At 36.0% G+C, this 21,637-nt stretch overlaps 1 protein-coding gene across 1 annotated transcript in view; it reads right to left on the minus strand.

The window, feature by feature from the left end:
- Peak1 (pseudopodium enriched atypical kinase 1) overlaps window positions 1-21,637 on the minus strand; it is a 168,592-nt gene that overhangs the window by 37,478 nt on the left and 109,477 nt on the right. Inside the window, 1 exon segment of the mRNA XM_047539095.1 lies at window positions 3,105-3,295. Within this exon segment, the coding sequence (XP_047395051.1) occupies window positions 3,105-3,295 (191 nt within the window).

The following is a 21,637-nucleotide window of genomic DNA, read 5'->3' on the forward strand; positions in this document are numbered from 1 at the left end:
ATGTGGTATACACCAAAGCTCCCGTGTTCATGCAGGAATGTGCAGAGGTAAAATGATTGGATTATAGAGTTGTAACCTAAACAGTCCATCCTAGTTTGAATGGAATGGATGGTAACTATTGGCAGGTAGGGTATGGCTAGAAGAGGTGGGTCACTGGGGGTGTGTTCTAGAGGGTTTATCATCTCTGTGACCACTTCCCCCAAACACATCAATTTTTAAAAAAAATTACCAGAGCTTTAAAATTATAAAAATGTACTCAAAAGGTGTGGTTTAAAACTGCATGCAGGGCTAGGGTTGTGGTTCAGAGGTAGAGCGCTTGCCTGGCATGTGTGAGAGCCTGTGTTTGATTCTCAGCACTGCATATAAACAAACAAATAAATAAAGGTCTATTGGCAACTAAAAAAATATTAACACAACACCACTAACAACAAACTGCATGCAAATGATTTGTTGAAAGTATTACAAAAGGCAAGTTCCAAATGCCCTGAAAAGTACTTAGGAAAAATAACAACAAAATAAATTAAAAAACAAAAAAAAACCTCTCAGCTTGTAGAACTGAGGGAGTAACTGCCTTTCCAAATAGGCAACTAACTGTGTATCAGAGTATATAACCACTTAAGCATTTAAGGAAAACTGGTTAACATTTTATGGGCATCACATACTTTAAAAAGTAAAACAACAGGTAGAAAGAAAACTACCTTTCTGATAGGGTATCTATAACCTTGTATTTTTGCACTCTAAGTATAACCATAATTGTTTTTTAAAAATATTTTTTATTTTCATACCAGGGATTGAACCCGGGTGCTTAACATTGAACCACATCCTCAGTCCATTTTTTTATTTTTTATTTTGAGACAAGGTTTTGCTAAGTTGCTGAGGCTGACTTTGAACTTCTGATCCTCCTGCCTCAGCCTCCCAAGCTGCTGGAATTACAGGTGTGCATCACTATGCCCAGCTGTCTTAAAATCTTAAATGTAGTATCTGAAAAATAACTTTAAAAAATAAGTAAATAGACAGTCACAGTCCCTTATGTCCTTTAGTCCTTTATAAGAATTTAATTATTAAGAGTATTATAGTCTAGTGGTTCTAACCGAGGTTCCAATCTTGGTTCAATCCTTACTGCTTCTGTAGCTTTGGGCAAGGTTCTGTGCTTCAATCTCCTCTTCTGAAAGATGAGAATAATAATTCTAGGTAATTGTGAGGATTGAATGAGATAATATGTATAGGTACTGAGAATATTCAAGGAGGTAATGCTCTAATTTTTCATCTTTGTAACTGAGAAGACAATGAGATAAAATAATCACTTTAGATTAATTTTAGTTAATGAAAATTTAAAAAGAGATGCCATAAAATGTCTTACAATTAGTAAGAAGTCTATATTTTCCTGAGAACATCATGAAAGAAATTTTGGTGTATTAAGAGTATCTAGAATATAATTCCTAATATATCATGCTGAGGGCATATAGTAAGAAAACAGTAAAACTTTCATCTTGTAATGTGCTTCATAAAATATAAAAGAATGAGAAAAATTCAATAAGCTACTTGACTAAAAAAATCTATTCAAACTGGAAAATGGTATCCAGAATGGTTGCTTGGGTAAATTATAATATATTTTCCCCTACTCCCAAATCATATGTAATGTTTCTGGAACTTTATAATGGAAGTCTTTTCCTTATAGGATGTATTTTCAATTGCATTTGGGTTGTTATGACTGACTTTCCCAAAAGGAGAAAGGGTTGGTTCAACCTTTTGGCCTTCTTAAGGACTACCTAACTTCCAAGTACACTAGCTGATCTTCTGATGGAGGAAAAAGACAAAGAAGAAAGGACATAAGAAACTTGGTGGAAGAACACTTCAATGACATATGCCAGCTGTTTTCAAACGGGGTTCAAGGATTGGTCTGTGCTTAAGAATCTTGCTAGTGATCTGTGTATAATATTCTCCTGACTTCACAGGAGAAGAGCACTGTGCAATCTGTATCCTGCCCTGGGCTTTGTTTTTCAGAAAGAAGGGAATAGTGTGACATTCAAGGGAAAGAGAGATCAGAACTCACTGGGCATTCAAGGAAGAAGAGTGAAGAGGATCATAGAATTGAAGAATCTTTGCATTGGCAGGAACTCTGAATAATTTAGCTCAGCTCTCTTGTAGTGCAGCATTCTCCTTCACAGCAACTCTGAGAGATGGCCCATCAGTCTCTGCCTAAATACCTTCAATGATAGGGATCTTACTTCCTCCAGTCAGCTTGATCCAAGTCAGAAATCTGAGATACATCACAGACTCTTCACATCATCCAACTTTATATATTGTTTATATATTTTACTGCTTAAATAGCCCACAGATCTGTTCATCATTCCCCTACCCACTATCTTAGTTGAGGCCTCCTTTGCTCATGTTTTTCTGCAGTTCTGCAGTAGTATCTCACTACCAGCTTTCCTGCTATCACAGGATACATTTGCATAGAGCAGACGGCAGAGAAGACTTTTAAAACACAAATCTAATCATATTAGAACTCTGTTTAAAACCCTTTGATGGTTCCCTATCACAAACAGCAAAGAGTCAAAGGTTTTAGACTGACACGCATGATACTATCTAACTCTTCACCTCACATTTCAGCAACACTAAATGGTTATGGTACCCACATGCATCAAACTATTTTGCTTATATTATTGCCTCTGGTTGGAATACTTTCTTCCCTTCTGTCAACCAGTTAAGTCAGTTCAGGAATTATTTCCAGGAAGGCATCTTTTGATACCCTTCCCCATGTAATATAAAACATATCTTATATGTATCTCTATAATTGCATTTATCACATTATACCAAATTCATTAATAAGTTCACTTTTTTGTCCCCATGTGAATGCCTCAAGGCAAGGACCATTTTAGTATCTTTAGCACATGGCACAGGGTTCATATTAGCAGGTGTATAATACAAAGCCTGGTAAACACTAGAACTTTTTTTTTCCTGATGTGAGTTAAAACTTATTAACTCCAATGGTCCAGTTTTTCTCCATGGAGCAATAAAAATCACCTCTCATGAAAAACAGAACATCTGTCTAGTACATCCAAAGGTAAAGTTTAAATACTATTTATGTAATTTGTACTTACCTAAGTTGCTGTATGTTGCACTACAGGGGTTCAGGTCCACAGGATCTGAAGTGTCTTCTTTTTCCTCTTCCCTTTCCAGGTCAGGGGCGGGCAGTGCTGGTGTGACTGAGGTGCGGCTCCCACCATCCTGTTTGACAACAGTTCTTGGATCCCGTGGAGAAAATTCTTCTGTCACTTCATGTGTCATGTGACTGAAACAAATCAGACCACCTGTCACACTGGTATTCAAGAGTTCTGTTAAAATTTAGACTTATGGAAGACATATACTTCCCATAAACGTAAATAGTCCTACAGTCACAACAATATACTTGTCTGAACACAAAAATAGTGCTACATCCTGTCTGTTACTTTATTTGCCATGATTCATCCATATTGAGAATCCAGTTTGGTAGAGGAGATATGATAAACTCAGAGAGAGCTAGATAATAACAGGCAAGGAGTAGGGTATTTTTTTTTTCAAGGTAGGAAGGAGCAATGGTGAGGCAGAGCTTATTTAGTTAAAGAAAACTATACTGAAATAGTTATTAAAACAGCCTATTTACTATTTATTATACTATATGTAGTATGCTAATACTACAGTAAATAACAAATACTTTATAGTATTTTCTTTACTTAGGATATAGTATGCATTAAAGTATTTACTCAAGTACTTAATAAAGGACCAGGGATAAATTGAAATTAGACTATCCAAATTAGAAATTGAAGCAACTGTTTTGGTAGGTAAACTGAGGCCAGGAAGGTCTTATTGCTGGGAGGACAGAAGCATCATTCTTTGCTAATATGCATGCAGCAGGGAAGGCAGATGGAAAAGAAAGTTCTTCATTCTAGATAATCTCATCTATTAAAATGAATCTGAAGCATCCTTCTGGCCACAAACCAGTATGACCAGTCTTGTTTTATCATTGCTCTTTACTTATATAGCTACCTTTTCCCATTCTTCCCACTCCCCAACTGCCAGAACTATGCCAGTTCTATTGCTATGAATACAAGGGAATCAAGCTTTCACTAAAAGCTAGTGGAAGCCATGCGCATGCCTGTAATCCCAGCAGCTGCAGAGGCTGAGACAGGAGGATTGTGAGTTCAAAGTCAGTCTCAGCAACTGAGACTAAGCAACTCAGTAACAACTTGTCTCTAAATAAAATACAAAATATCCACAACAGAGCCAGGGATGTGGCTCAGTGGTCAAGTGCCTCCGAGATGAATACCTGGTACCAAAAGGGTTGGTCAATGAAATAAATTAAAAATCAGGCATCTTCAAAGGTTTCTGAAAAAATATTCCTAGACTATCACACTCATTAGCTCTTATTCTTGATTTCTTTGTGAGCCAAGAGAAAGAAGGAAAAGAAACATCTTATATACTACTGCATGTTATTTCTGGATTTTCCATTGGCAATGAGTGATGGTGACATTTACTAGTTTCTTTAAAAGAGGTAGTTTGTTGACCATGTATCATCAGAACATATATTGCCTGCAGATTTAAGGGAGCAGATCTGAAGGAGAAGGATTACCTCCTTATCAATATTTCATTATGAAAATTATGTATATGCATGAACAGAAAAATAAACTTGAAGTCTGCTGGGTATTCAACTTCAAAAGTATTCTTTCAAAGCTGGTAGAACCAGAGGTCTCTCTACACTGGCAGTAGGCAATGAACTGGAAGTTCCATTATGGGATCCAGCTCTTATGGACAGTGGTAAGTGGAAGGAATCACTCCACCACAGTCAATAAGGTAGTCTGTATAAAGGAGGCCTTGCATGGGAAAGCATGCTGTCTCTTCTCAATGGGCTGTCTTAGGTCATCAATACAAAAAAGGTACTCCACACAAAGCAGGTATGTCATAATACAGAATATCATATACATCAAGGTAACAAGGGGGCTCCACTCTCATGCATTAGCAAAGGTAAAGCAAAGGAACACTTCAAGACATTCTCAGGCATCACTTAGCATCAAGACTGTATATTCACTGAGTAGTTATCAACAGCTTCAGGAGAGAGCAAATATTCTTTGCTGGCCAAGTTAATATAAACCCATTCTAATTTCAAATTTAAAATACCAGCCCTTCTTTGGGAGGAAAATTGTTAAAGCTCCAGACATTCTCTTCCAGTTTTAAAGTCATCTTTAGAGATTTCCTAAACAGCTGTTTTGGGGTTCCTGATTTTTGCAACCTTGCTCTTATTTTTCTTTCTTTCCCCAACCTCCTGATTATTACTAACAAGAAAGTTCTCCTTTGCATGTGTCGAAACTGTTGGTAAAATCTTCAGATGCCATGACTCCATTCTCACAAGTCTGTTTTCCTCCCAGGCAATGGGCTACTTTCCAGGAAGTTCAGTTACTGTGAAAACTCCTGAAAGAGTAGCTGCTGTTAGCCTATGAGGAATTCCCCGGACCTGCTCCACATATATATAACACAGATCTGTGCTCTGAAGGCCTTAGCAAAGCAAAACACAGGTGGTAAAAAACATGAAATATCAAAGACTCACCCACTGTACTCACTCACACAATTCCCCATTAAGGACAAATTTCACAGGGTCTTCTTGAGACTTTTTTAATCATGTTCTGAAACTCTGATAAACCAGAGTCCACCACGATCTGCAGAGCTACAAGTGGGGCAGGCTATAAGAAGAGCCTTGAATTCTGCACCTTAACATCCACTGCACCTTGACCTTTACCTTAGGGGTTTGGTCTGGGAAATGTGCCAAATTACCTCTAGGGAGCTAAGCAAAGTGAAAGCTAGTTTTTGTTAACTCTTTGAGGATCAGGGTAGCACAGCCTACATTCCAGATGAAGATTAGTTTTTAGACAAACATTTTAAATAAATGTACTAGGATATTAAGTCATCAATTAAAATAATTGTCAACTACAAAGAATATACAAAGAGTTGATAAAAGTAAAATCATGTGATTTGCAAATGGATGGTAAAATGTTTAATCTGCACTTACAGTTACAGCAATGTCAAATAGAAGTAAGAATTTTTAAAAAATACATCACAATGATATGTCATGTCTTAATGCTTGAAGGAAGAACAGCTCTTTGTATCATTACAATAATAACGGAGGAAAAGGGAGAGGTTCTGAGAATTCATACTTAGGTATGGTAACATGCTAAAACTACAAAATGAAAAAGGGCTGAAAATAACATCACAGAAGAATGACTTAGTTCCCATGTGTAAACCACGTAAACAGAGAAATCATTTAGGAAGAGAAAAGAAGGTAAGGTCTTACTATTAAGTTATCATTAGCCATATTAATTTTATAAGGGAATTTAATTTTTGACCATTGATTTTGTTTTCTCTTCAGACATCAGCCCAGAAAACCCAAATACTAAATGATACTTCACAAACACTGGTTTTATCTCCAAAAAAAGTGTTGCACCACCATTTCACTGGGAAATGTTTAATGTTCTGGTGAAAACACCACCAAAGTGAGAATCAGACTTGGGTTTTACTTCCCTAATACTTTTATCTTCTAAACAAACTTGACACCATCAGAAAGGAGAAATGGAAGAATGGAAAATGCATTTCATCCATGGGTTAGATGGCAAAAAATTCTTTAAATGAAAATTAAAATAATGACCAGGATAACCAGATTTTTTTTCCAGGGTAAGTACCATTTAATATTCATTACTATAAAACAAATCTGTTGAGTGATAAATGGTCCACGAAGAGGAAGTTAAAGCTTTTATAGCTCTACTATTTAAATTCAAGTTGAGGGTTGGGGAGATAGCTCAGTCGGTAGAGTGCTTGCCTTGTAAGCACAGGGCCCTGGGTTCTATCCCCAGCACCAAAAAAAAAATAAATAAATAAATAAAAAAAATAAAAAAAAATTAAATAAGTAAATAAATAAATAAATAAATAAATAAATCAAGTTGAAATAATCCTTAGTCCTATAATGCAAGGTGGAAAGTCTGTAACAACTACAGTGTTTTGATATCTAGGTTCTTAATTTTCAGGTTGAGTTAAACCCTAAACCCTAACTTAGCCTACTCTTTGCCTAGCCCCTCAGCAATCATTCTATTTTCCTAATGAAAAACAACATACATTTGACTGTACAGTAAGCCCTCTATATCCTTGGGTTCCACATCTTCAAATTCAACCAACCATACAATGAAAACATTAACAAAACAAAATAACAACAACAAAAGCTTGGGTCTATACTGATCATGAATGGATTTTTTCTCTCCTTGTCATTATTCCCTAAACAAAACAGTATAATGCTATTTATACAGCATTCACACTGTATTATATTATTATAAATAATCAAGAGATGATTTAAGTCTACAAGAGGATAAGTGTAGGTATATGTAAATGCCACACTCTTTTACATAAGGGACTCAAGAATCTAAGAATTTTGGTATTCATGGGGGATCCTGGAACTGATACACAGCATATACTGAGGGATGACTGTACTTTAAACTCTTCAGTGAATTTTAATGACCAGTTTTTAATTGCAATTTTGTATGTCTGACCTCATACTTAAAAACCATGTAATAATCTCCACAAAGACAACATCTTTCTGAACATGTGGAATGAGTGTAAGGTGTTCAAAGGAAACAGTAACAGTATTACAGATTTGTCTGTTATGTAAATGAATCCTTTGGAAGGTTATATCTCATCAGTCTGCAATATTCATACATAATTCAAAGCTACAGAAGCAATCTCCTGTGGGAAGCTCACTTGGCTTACCCAGGTGGTAGGATTAATCATTGCACCATCAAATGAAATAATCCTTTTTTTTTTTTTCCTGGTAAATTTGTTTAAGACAGATTTTTGTAAAATTTCTGTTAAGTGTCTGTCATGTACATTTTAAAAAGGCAAGTCAAATTCCACATTAGAACAGATTAAAGACTTTTATGTATCCAAATATTTCCACAATTTCAGTTCAACTTTATCTTCAAATTCAACCACCTTGATTGAGCTTCAGAAGGGACAGTAAATGAAAGCAGACTTCTACACAGACCATCTGCTGCTTGGGGCAAATGGTATTTGTTTTTTTTTTTTTTTTTTTTTTTTTTTTTTTTTCTTTCCTGGTACTGGGAATTGAACCCAGGGGTTTCACTGAACTATATCCCCATGTCTTTTTAATTTTTATTTTGAGAAAGGGTCTTGCTAAGTTGCTTAGATGGACCTTGAACTTGTGATCTTCCTGTCTCAGCCTCCCAAGACATTGGGATTACAGGCATGTGCCACTGGGGCAGATGGAATTTTGGATTATCATTTGCCAGCTCTCTTCAGCAGCTACATCTATCTATACATGCCCAAGACCACCAATAAGCAAATATGTGACTTTTAAAACCTCCCTATATCCCTAAAAATCAGACCAAAGTACTTGAGAAACAAAATTTCATGGTTTTGTTACTGGACTCCTGAGCTGCATATATCTTGGGTTGCTGGAGATGATAGACTTTTGTAGAAATGAGATGGATCTATATCAACACACAAGGAGAGCTCAAAGTTATCAAATCCCACACCTTTGTAATCTGTTGGAAAGGAGAAAAAAAAAAAAAAAACTCTCTCTTTTTGTCTCTCTACCTCTAGGACCCCCTGCCAATGTGACATTTTTTAATCCTATCTTGGTTTCCAGGTCATCAGCTTGGTTTTGCTATACTTTCCAATCATTGGCATTCTCAGGTAGAAAAGTGTTGTGTCCACTGATCACTATCTAGCATCTCCAATTTTCCACTAAGCCTTCTGTAGTCTTTAAATGAAAACGTCAAACTTCTCATCCTGAACTGAGATTAACCTTTAACTGAGATCTGATGAGTTCCTGGTAATATGTCTAACATAAATCTAGAAAAACAGAGGTAGCTCTTACTGATGTGAATAAAGTGGCTTGGTCTTGGCACAGGGAAGACTGGCAGCCATGTGCAAGGTCTTGAATAGACTCTAATTTTCTAACACTGCTCAGATCCACTTTTTTAAAAAACAGATGAGAATAGCAAATTTAAAAATGTCTTCATGGCACCAGACTTCATGACAGTAAAGCAGATAAAAACATAGGCCACTGTAAATCACTGTCATCCTCATAATGCTAAGAAAAATTACAGTTTTAAAGTCCTGTGAAATACAAAGTCAGATGGCATCTGTGCAAATTAACAGAAAAGATAAATTAATTTTAAAAAAGAGCCATAAAATAAGGTTGTCATTCTCAATCAGGGAGGCACAGAAGTAGCTCCTCGGCAATCCATTTCAGCCTTGGCTCACTTCTGAAGAATGTGATGAGATATTAATGGACATTTCTCCATAAAGCAAGATCTTAGAAGAAAATATCCACAGGCCTTACCAAGGGGACTAACCCCTTGTTAGTTCAGGCTAAGGAGTCCTAAACTTTCCCCATATGTCCAAAAGCACTGGAGAAGCAAGTACACCTTTTCCCACACTTGTTTTACCTCCCTCTATCCTTTGAGTCAGAATCAGGGAGATGTGCATGTACATTTACCTCTCCAAAACTATGGCAGGCTCCTTGAGGGAATGGCTGCAGGAAAGGAATGGGACCTAAAAGTACTCAGAACATACTCCTGATCAATTCTGAACAAGCTGTGCACTTTTCCATTTATTTCACAAAAAAATACCCCAAGAAGTTGATGCAATTATTCTCATTTTACAGATGAGAAAGCTGAGATTGAAAGAAGTTAAATAAATAGTACTTGGATGATAGTGTAGGGATGTGATCTGATACTATCAAGTTCTAATGCCCATGTTTTTTCTAGCATACTGGTGGCAGAAAGCAAGCTTGGCATATTGTAGAGACTCAATAAATGCTTAATTATGATGTCAAAGAAGTAAAAGTCTTTGAAAAGGGTGTATCTGAGATTGAAATATGATAATGATAACAGATGTGTTCTACTTTGCAAAATCCTAAAACAAACCAAAAAGTCATTATTTACACTGCAAAATAATTTCTTTAAATAGAAAATATTCTAGTTTAGAACGTTTGCAAATAGGACTTCCTAATAATAATCACCTCTACCACCACCTCTATATTTACTGAGTGCTAGGCATTGTACTTAAACATATATCTTCTAAGAATAACACTCTAAGGAAGGCTTGTTATTCCCATAATAGTGATAATAATATGTAAAAATTTACATAGTGCTTATTATGTGCCTGTTCTAAGCCATGTTTCTCAAAAGTGGTACTGCAGACATTTTGGGCCAGATTATTCTTTGTTGTAGAGGGCTGTCCACATAGTGGGGCATTACCAGCATTTTTTGCCTCTATCCACTAGACATTGGAACCACTGACTGTGTCCCCAGTTGTGACAACCAAAAATGGCACCAGACATTGTCAAAGGTACCCTGGGAGTAATCCTTTTCCTTTTTTGAAACTCTTTACATAAATTCAGCTAAGTCTTATAACAACCTACTAGGCAGGTAATTATCTGTATTTTACAAATGAAGAAATTATTACCCAGACAGGTTTAGTCACTTGCCTTGGGTAAAGCAGCTAGTAACTGTGGAGCTGAGATGCAAATACTACACATTAGCTGTAGAGTCTGACTTCTAAAGAGCTACAGATTCTGCCTCTTAGTTTATAGATGAAGAAACTGATAGACAGAGTTCAATTAATTTGTTCAAAATGACACAGCTAATAAGTGGCATAAGCAAGATTTAAACTCAGGTCTGGGTAACTTTAAAGTCTATATTTTAAATGAACACATCAATGGTTATCAAACGTTAACATACCTGATATTAACCTGGGAAGCTTGTTTAACATGCAGATTCTCAGTTCTCACCTCTAGGAACAGATTTAACAGTGCAGGGGTATGACCCAGGAATTGGCATTTGTCTGCCCCAGGAGCTCCTGAAGTAGCTGGTTCTAGGACTACACACCAAGAAACTACTTTCATTGCCTCCTTCTTCCAGAGTGAAAAGGGCAATAAGTACAGAGGGAACAAGGTATGAAAAGTGAGTAGGAACATTTCAAGTAATGGAACATCATTCCTCAGAAGTGATACAAGCAGAAATGGGGAAATAGAATAATTTAAATAGGCTGATGGGAAATTCATAATAGACAACAACAACAAAAATGAGGGAGTAATGGAGTAAGACTTTGGAACCATTAGTGACCTTTTGAGGTTTATTCTTAGAATACAATTATTGCACTCACAAAATGTTAGGAAATGAAGATTTGACCTAGCATGACATTTATGATTTTTGTTATAAGTTCTGGCTGGCTGAAGACTACTCTAAAAGTAAGAAACAACATCTGAGATACCAGCAGTAAGTGTCCCAGCATGCAGTAATGTTTCAGTTATTCTATCAAAAGAGGACAAAGGTGAGCATGAAGGACAGGCCTCTGTGACTAAAAGCTGCTACCAGAAAAGGAACCACAATGCCTGTACCTTCTACCCATCCTGCCAAGGTCCTCTTCCTGAAATGCCTCTTTTGATCTGCAATTCCTGTGTTTCACAGCATCCATAGATCTTCATGGCCACCCAGAAGGGTCTATAGGTCCTTCTCAACAGGGCTACACATATGTTTTCACCCTTATTTCAAACTTTCCAGGACACAATCTGGGCATCAGGTAAGCCCATCAATTCTAAACTCAGTCAGTCTTCAAAGATTATTCCCATCCTCTACTATCCATGATATCTTCCTATCCTAGGGCGCTTCCTTCTCAGAACACCCATGTAGGAGACTGGGTATTACAGAAAGCACCTAGTAAGTGGTTTTGGCTAAATCAAACTAGGTGACATTGGGGAAGCAAGGTACAGGGGGAAGTCATCAAGATCTGTTTCTACATTCCACCCAGAAGAATTTTTGCGTGTACCACCACTGGAAAAAGGGATTAGAAGAGGTTTCAGTATAGAACAAGCAAATGGGACTGGGGAACTCTCCTTCCACAAGGAAGAGAGATGAATAGGATATCTTTCCAGATGTTGAGTGGAGCTTTAATCATATACCAGATGCAGAGAAAAACCAGCTAGTTGATTCTTAAGACTATTTCACCTTGTGAAAATTAGAGGTGTTGATAGCGAAATGATCAGTGTGCCATAGGTATTATTATTATTATTATTATTATTTTTTAAAGTGAAACTTTTTCTGATATTAAGAGATCATTGTTCTAGAGATACTACATGAGAATAAACTATCTGTCCTGGAATTAAATCTTTAAATATCACCTGATGACTCTAATCAATACTCTACTGCAGTTATATTAAATAATCACTTACTGAAACTGTGCCTAGAGGTCTAAAGACATGCCTAGAAATTAGAAACTCAAATTTAATTTTAGCTCTGCCACCAATGTTACTCCGTCCATGTCTCCCATTATTTATCTGTAAACTGGGTATAGTGACATTTATAGGAGTAGGTATTAATTAGGACATTCACACAGAGTGCTTTCAAGAGAATGAACAATTGTGCCAATGGTACTTGGAGACTACTTGACAGGTCAATGAATCAGTACACATCACTGTGGCCCTTAGTGGTCACAGATGTGCCTGGCTATGCTCAGGTTGACTTTAATAGATGGCAAAGAAGACACTAACAGACTCAATAATCACCACCAATAGTGCAACAAAAACCACTTAGGGGTCCTAACTGCCCCTGAAGTCACAATTTGACTTTGTACCTACTTGCAGAGTGGCCCTGGGAGTATTAATGATCCTGTCTCTCTCAATTCCTTATCTAATAGGAAGGATGCACAGTCAGAGCTGTTAGGACAGCTCTGATAATAGGTGGGAAAGTGTAAGAGTTACACAAGTACTGTTATTTAACTTCAGATTCATTAGGGAGCAAGCATATAAAACTGATCCAAGTGGGGAGTTCTCAGTTTGATTCTTCAGTTTTGAATCTATTCATTAGGAAATTACAAGCAAGTCAGTTTACTACTTTTTGGATCCCCAAAAGGAAAAGAAACATAAAGCTGTCTGAAGACATGCCCATCATGGTGCACATACTCTTAACCATTCTGCATCACTCTGTGATTAGGATGAAATAAGATAATTATCAGTTTCCTCTACAAGATTATTTAAAAATTCAACAGCAAAGATGTAATCTAACTCTAGGAAAAATATGTCCAACAAATGTAGGTATGATCTTTATGCATTCTGATAGTCCAGAAGTTTCTTTAGAGCAAAAGAACATCTGATCAGGGGAGCAAGTAGCTACTTGGAGCTTCTGTCCCATTGTTTTTCCTTTATGAGAAGCAGGAATTTGATCTTTAGGGGCCATACTGTCCTAAATTTGAAGAGATGACTTTGATAGAATTCTCTTAGTAAGAAGTAGAAATAATGCAAAGTAAGGTATAACTAGAGCATAATATTAAAACCAAACTTCCAACTGAATTTTCCAGAAAGGACAGCATATTTTACCATAGTCTAACAAGTACTGGATTTTCTTTTTCCATACTATGTGTATATTATGCATACACACAAGTATATTATGAGATCCAGGCACTGGTTACTTCAGTTAAGTACCAAGCCTTTCTAGAGTTTGCCTGGAATGTCTGTTGACCACCAGCATACCTGAAAACCACAGACAAATCTGGTATTAGAGCTTAGTCCAAGGGTCAGCAAATGTTTTCTGTAAAGACAAGCATTTTAGGCTTTGTGGGATGTATGGTCTGTATTGCAACTATTCTACCTTATCATAATAATGAAGAGAAGTAGATAGATGTGGGATATATTTTGTATATCCAATCAAAACTCGTCATAAACAACATGTGAAAGATGAGTGTGGTTATTTTACAATACTTTATCACCTAAAAAACAGGTGTCAGTTTGGATTTAGCCCATCAACTATAGTTAATCAACTCTTTGTCTATAATCTTGAACACTGGAGTGAATTAGAATGCTCCCAGGGTTGACTCCTGGATTACTGAGACGCAGTTTAGCCCTAAGTCTCTGAGAAGATCAAGAAGGCTTTGGAAATATAAAGGAAAGTTTATACAGATGAATAGCATTCCAAAGGGTGCAAAGGTGTGTCAAATCCAACCTGACTGTCCAATCAGAAGTTGTTTGGGGTTTGGGCAGAATTCCTGCTGTGCTAGACATAGCTGGATTTCTGAGATGGTTCTGGGAGTCTTAAAGGAATGTGATTTACATGGAATCCCAGAGTACCTGCTAAAAAGAGCATGATGTCCAGAGGTGGTAGAGTTAGAAATGTCATCTGAAGACCAAGATGCCATTCAGTTGACAAATGGTAGTCTCTACTTTGGCTGGAATGTTATTTTCTTAATCACTAGATTAGATTTTTTTTTTCCTCATTAGAAAAGAATTTTGTTTGAACTAAAATTTTAAGGACCCGTTATGTGTTTGGTAAAAGATTTTGTCTATTAATTATGAAAAAATTATTTCTATAAGGGTGGAACCAAGTGTCTAAACTAGGAAATTTGTGTTTCACGATATTCTAACATCGAAGGTCATAATTTGGACACAGAATTTATTTCTGAACACTGTATTAATATGCAAATAAATGACTAATCAGTGGAAGAGGTAAAGAGTGAAATGAAGAAGTAGTTTCAAAAATTATGAAAATGTGGATAAATCTAAAATAATAAAAAGGATGATGTGACAGTGACAGGATGAGGGAGTTTCTTTAGAGTGGGAGGTCAGTGAAGAATTTTCTAAGGTGACATTTAAATTGAAGGTTGAATGACAAGGAACCAAAGGAATCATGCAAAGATCTGAAGGAAGCATTCTAAATACAGAGAACAGCTTAAAAAAATGGCCTAAAGAATGGTTATGTTTGGCATGTCTGAGGAACAGAAAGCAAGTTAGTATTTTCAGACGTTCATGAGCAAGAAAGAAATAATTAGGTTAAACTGGTAGGTATATGTCCTATTATGTAGGAACTTTTTTCACTGTGTTGAAACAATGGGATTTGCCTTTAAGATATTTTAAAAAGACAAGGGGCAAGAGATTAGGCAAAGGGATTAGGAAAATACTTTAGTAAACCAGATGAAAGATGAAGCATGGACCAGGGTGACAGAAGCAGAGATGGAGAGAAGTAGATAGATGTGGGATATATTTTGTATATTCAATCAATAGGACTTGATATTTTGGATGTTAGAAAGATGGGAAGGAAGACTCTAGCATAAGCAAATAGATGACTCATGGGTCATCTGCCAAGAAGGGAAGACAGGATGGAACAGAGCTGCAGAGAAAAATCAAGCTGTCTCAGACATGTTTCATTTGAAATGCTCATATTAAGTATAGATATCAAGTGATAAGTTGCACATGCATTGTGAAGAAGAGATTGAAGATGGAGATATAAATTTAGGAGTCAGAATGTATACAATATTTAAAAATTTCATACTTTGTGGTGCTTACCTAGGGGTTAGCCATTAAGACTAAAAGAACCCTTTTTGGTATATGGTTGTTTTTTTTTTTTTGAAAAAGCTTATCTTTTAGAGCTACATACTGAAATATTTACAAATAAAACAATGTCTGGATTTGCTTAAAACAATGATGGAAGTGGTTGGGGTACAGATGAAACAAGATTGGCTATAAATTGGTGAGTATTTAAGTACGATTCTGTGGTAAATGGTACTTTATATTAATCTATTTTCATATATGTTTAAAATTTTCTATCACAAAATGTTTAAAATAAAAATAAAATGATCCATTTTAAGATGGTCTGTACTAAAAGGTAATTCTGTAGGACTGATTCCAAGGTCAACATTATATAAAAGGCATATATAAGGCATTCAGAAGGCAAGAGTGCCAGAATAACAGGACGTTCCATGAGAAAGAAGGTAAGATTAGACGGACAGGCAGATGTCACATATGTAGGGGTCTTTCTATGGTATGGAGGTATGACTGGATTTATGCTTCAGAAAGAGCATGTGGCTATTCTCAGAATTGATCACAGGGGGCAATACATTAAGCAGGAATGATCTTAAGTTCTGGTTCCTAAAGCAGAATTTTGTAAAGAAGGCAACCCCTATTGCTAGATATTGTGCTAGATGCTTTACAGAAGTCAAGGTGAAAGTCAGCTACTCAGTGGTAAAATCAGAATTCAAATCTCTGATTCCATTGCTTGCATTTTTCTCACTATGCAATATTATTCCCCATGTTGTGGGCACCAAAGAGTTGCAAAGATGGGAGGCAGGTAGGAACGTATCATTCTAAAAATGATAGCTGAGAAATTTCCAGCTGGTCATGGACCAAACTAACCATCAGATTAACTTCCCTTGATGCAAACTAGCTTGATAGAAATGATGCATAAGGATATGTTCCGGAACCAAAAATCGAACGAAAGGATCTTACCCTCTAGTCCACTCAGTACTATTGCTAGAAAAGATTTTATTTTAAAAAAAATGTGCTTTTCCACTTAAAAACTGTTTCTACCACAAAATCTAAAAGATAAAAAAGATAAAGGCCTATCATGTAGGGCTCTAGACAGCCTGTCCCAGCAGTTCTTAAACTTTCTGGTCTCAGAGTGTAAAGCTCTTAAAAATCAAGAACCATAGCACTCTTGTTTGTATGGGTAATACCTATTGACATTTATAAGAAATATAAACTCAGAAAGTTTAAAAAGTTAATTCATTAAAAAAAAAACTTTTAAAATATTTTCAGATCTCTTTAACATCTGACTTAATAGAAGACAGCCAAATTCTCATATTTGCTTCTGCATTTCATTTGCCATGACAGATTGCTTTGATTACATACAGAATTTGCAAAAAATCTGTTTCATCCAGATTTATAGGTGTGGAAGGGAGAAGTATTTTAATAGCCATTTAGATAACTATGGATATTCTTTGCTACTATACCAGAGCAATAAGTGGTAATTTCTTAAAGGCTAGCTGCCATGTGGAATCTGAAATCATATTACTGAACTTTTTGTATTTAGTTATGTTAAAATCCACTGGTCTAGGGGCTGGAGTTGTGGCTTAGTGGTAGAGTGCTTGCCTGGCACATGTGAGGCCCTGGGTTTGATACTCAGCACCACATATAAATAAATAAAATAGAAGATCCACTGACAACTAAAAAATATTTTTTAAAAAGTCCACTGGTCTAACTTGCAGTTTGAATGAATCCTTAACTCATGTGTAATTCTGTATTATTATGCAGGGGATCATTTGGAAATTGCTAATTTACTCAGTTATGCATATCCTCTAAATGTGGACACCATTATATTAAATAATATTTTAAAACCCTCTTGCTAATTCCACCAACAATTTCATGGGAAAAATACTTAACTATTAGGAAGCTGTCATGGTCACAGTGTTAAAAGTTTTAAAAAAGTTCTCATTTTTTTGACTCTTGTAGATCATACTTACTGGTGGTCTAATGTCTACACTTAGATTTGAAAAATGAGGGGGGGAGTGGAAAGAGCTTCTCAGGTTGGTTTATGTCTTTAAGATACAAAACACAGAATAACTCTAACATAATAGAATATATTTTTCTATGTTTTAAAAGTGAATCTCAGTGGGGCATGGTGTTACACACCTGTAATTCCAGTGACTCTGGAGGCAGAGGCAGGAGGGTCACAAGTTCAAGGCTAACCTCACCAACTTAGTGAGACCCTGTCTTAAAATTTTAAAAGTGTCCAGGATGTAGTTCAGAGATAAAGTGCTTCTGGGTTCAATTCCCAGTACCAATTTTTTTTTTTTTCTTAGTAATGGACATAACCCTGAAGATTTACAGACGGCTTTATAGCTTGCACAAAATACTTTCTCAAAATGCGCAAAATTTAGTAATTAGATGCACCTGCTTTGTTATCCAAGTTTTGGAAAACAACTCAGGGCCACTGCTTTAGTATAAGGTCAGGTGAGCTGGCCATGATAACTAGACATGTACAGAATAATCCTATATTCTTTGTTGAAATTTGGAGCCAATTTTTTTTTTTTGCTAATTGAACAATTAGAGATGGAGCTTCTGAAACTGTTCACAATTAATTTAAACTCAGTTATTTAAACTTTATGGTGAACCATAAGACATGTAAATGTATACTAGTTGTTCTTTTCTTTGACCTCATGTGCGCTCATTAGAGTCCTTATCCCAGACTTTTATAATTGGGTCATTTCATATCAAATTCAACATCATCTTTTAAAAAAATAAACTCAACTTTTCAAGTGTTGAAAAGAAGTTCTCATTTTTGTTTGAAAGTTTGAATTTTATTATTGGCAACAAATATTGTCAGTTGTTTTCCTGGGCAGTAACAGGCTTACTATGTTCACTTTTAAGAAAATATCTGCCAAGCACTCATTTGAATAATGAGTTGATCTGCTGGTTGTTCCTTCAAGGTGGTCTATGAAAGAGCGCTAATTAAGTTTCCTAACTCAACCTTTGCAACACAAACTATTTCACAAGTAATTTTTGTTAGGGCAACCATCAGACTATGTATGTAGATGAAGTACTCTATATCTACTTCCTGTTTCATCATGAAAAATTTTTGAGAAGACAGATACTCAAAGGTTGAGATTTAATAAAATTTACTACTTCATCAAGGGCACTTTTAAATGAAACTCTTTATTCCCCTTAAACTCCTAGTACAATATCATGTGATGGCTTTAATTTGTGCTAAGGTGTAAGTCATTTAACCCATGGTGAAAAAAACAAATGTCTTAGTATTTGGGTTAATTAGCTTTTTATTATGGTGACAAAATACCTGAGATAATCAACTTACAAGGAGAAAAGGTTTGTTTTGGTTTCAGAAGTTTCAGTTCATGGTTACTTGGCACCACTGCCTTTGGGCCTTTGGCAAGGTAGTACATCATGACAGGGAGCAGGTAGCAAAGGAAACTTCTTACCTTATGGTGGCCAGGAAGCTGAGAGAGAGAGGAAGAGAGGAGGGTGCTGGGGTTCCAATATTCCCTGCAAGGACATACCTTCAGTAACCTAACTTCCTTCTACTAGGCCCCACCTCCTAAAGCTTCCACCATCTCCCAATAGGACCACCCAATATTATAATAATACCTATCACATAGAATATGTACCAATAGGTAATCCGGCCTTTAACAAATGGGCCTTTCATTGACATTCAAGACCCCAACTCTGGCAGTGTTATTACGAAAATAGAAAATTTTGCATGATCACCATTTGACCTTACGTGGACCATACTTTAAGAACCATTGGACTATTTTTTAAAAATGTTTTTTTGACAAATAATGATTATGTATATATTTATAGAGTGCAATGTGATATATATGTATACATTGATATACGTATGCATTGTAGAAAGATTAAACTAATTAGTATATTTGTCATCTCATCTTCTTATTCTTTTGTGGTGAGGAGGTTTAAAATAAACTCAGCAATGTTTAAGTATACATTACATTAACATGGTTACCAAGCTGTGCGATAGATCACTAAAACATACTCATTCTAGCTGAAACCTTGTACCCTCCTCTTTTCCCACTGTATCCCAAACCCACACTTGCTCTCCTTCCATGAGTTCAGCTTGCTTTTGATTCTCTAGACTATTCATTATCCTTTTCCAGTCACATATTCTGCTTCTGTCTGCCATCTTCATCTCTGTGACTTTGCACATACTGTTCCTTTTGCCTATAATGTCTTTCCCAACCAGCTGGCAAAATCCTATTTCAATTTCCTTTTTGAGAATGCTGTTTTAAGCTGATTTAATCCCTTTGTATGTTGTGCTTTTGTACCACTCTGTACATTTAACATTTATTGCACAGAGGGCAGAGGACCTAGTACTCTTAAAGCATCCATATGTGCCAGACCTTGTGTTAAGCCTACTGTATGTTTTCTCATGAAATCTTCAAATCAATTCTATATGATAGGTATTATTATAATCCTATTCAGTGAAGGCCCAGATGGATAGTCGAGGCTAACATCAAACCCAAGTCCATTATTTTAGCAGTGTCCTTTTCCCTATTTGTTCCAGGAATATACTCAACTTATGTTTTCTGAATAGTCTAATAAATGAAATTAGAAATAATCTAATTCCATAATTAAAGGCTCTATAAAGTCATCTTTCAGAACCTGGGGTCTGGCCGTCAGCACAGTATTTTTTCATTCTTTATTCCTTATGACAGTTTAGATTTGGAATCTTCATTTACTTATAGAAAAACCATATTTTCATTTCTTTCAGCAGTGTGTTCCCAGCCGTGGGATGGTAATTTAATGATCACACTGCCATCAAGCCAGAAACACAAATGTTGACATTTGATTGTAATGTTTTTCCTCTCAAAGTTGCTAGAAGTAAAAACCAATGGCATATCCAAGCAAATTAGGTAATTATTTAAAAAGCAAATGGTGTATATTTTTCAATATGCATAATCATGTATTAAGCTTTTCATAATGTTAAAAATAGTTTATTGAATACTTCTTTTTCTTCTTACTCTGTACATTATGAAATGAGAAATTTTCAGTGTGCCCCTAAGAAGAGCTTAATATTTCAATAATGGCTTTACTTAGACTACAGCAATGTTATCTTTAGAATGGAGATGAGACCACTGGTTCTAAAATATGGCCCAAGGACCAGCAGCATCAGCCTCATCCAGGAACCTGTTGGAAATGCAAAGTATCAGGACCCACCCCAGAAACTCTGGGGGTGGGGTTCAGCAATCTGTTTCGATAGCCCTCCAGATAATTATGAAACATGGTCAAATTTAGGCATCAAGGTCCAAATCGACTGTGTCATTTGGATTCATGATGTTACCTATAAAGAGTTGATAAATTTTTTAAGATATGACTGGTCAGTGTATAACAAAATCTGTGAAAATATAAGCTGTATAGTAAAGGGATCTGCCATGCCCAGAGTCTGGGCTGCCTTCAAGTCCACATATAGTAGAATGTAGCCCAAGGAGAGATCACATCCTCACAAGAGAGGCCAAATCATTCCTTGGCTCTGCCTCCCAAGGTGTGAACACGTCCACCACAGCAGTACTTAATTAGGAGGAAAGCTGTTTATTGATCTGCAAGGTCATCTGTCATTCCCTCCTAGGTAACTCTAACCAAGTGCTTTTAAATTGCTTCTTTTCTAAATAAAACAGAAACCTGTAGTACATGCATTTTATTGCTACTGGCTTATAACATTTTATCACTAAGTATGTAAAGATGGACTATGACTTTCCACTACCAATAATAAAACTATTCTTTTAAGGAATATATTACCACTATTCTAGTTACTTTGTTATTACACAGATTTAAGGAAAATGGGCTTGCTATTATTTTGACCACTTATTTGGAGCTATGTAAACAGTTAATTTTAATGAATAATACATATAAACTTCTTAGCATTTTGCTAGGAAAAGTAAAGGCATTAACTGTTCACTTCATTTTTATTTATACTTTTCTAAAGAAAAACTGGTAAGAGAATTTGCCCCAATAATCAGAGGTTGATGTCTTTGCAGAGAAAAAATCAGGCCAGGTAGAGATGGTTTATTATCTGCCTCTATATAAGTAGGGAGAAAAACTCAGAATCAGAAGAATGAAATACTCAGGGCATATCCCTATTTGTCAAAAACCTGGAATAAACCTCCTTATTTATTGGTAGTTAATTAATTTTGTTTATAATACAAATGAGAAAGAAAAACCTCCTGACTATAAATGTTTACGTGAATGATCACAAGCCAAAACAGAACAATTTTGTTTGGTTTGTGTGTGTGGGCGGTGGTGGTG

Source organism: Sciurus carolinensis, chromosome 2 (genome assembly GCF_902686445.1).
Source record: "Sciurus carolinensis chromosome 2, mSciCar1.2, whole genome shotgun sequence".
NCBI lineage: Eukaryota > Metazoa > Chordata > Mammalia > Rodentia > Sciuridae > Sciurus > Sciurus carolinensis.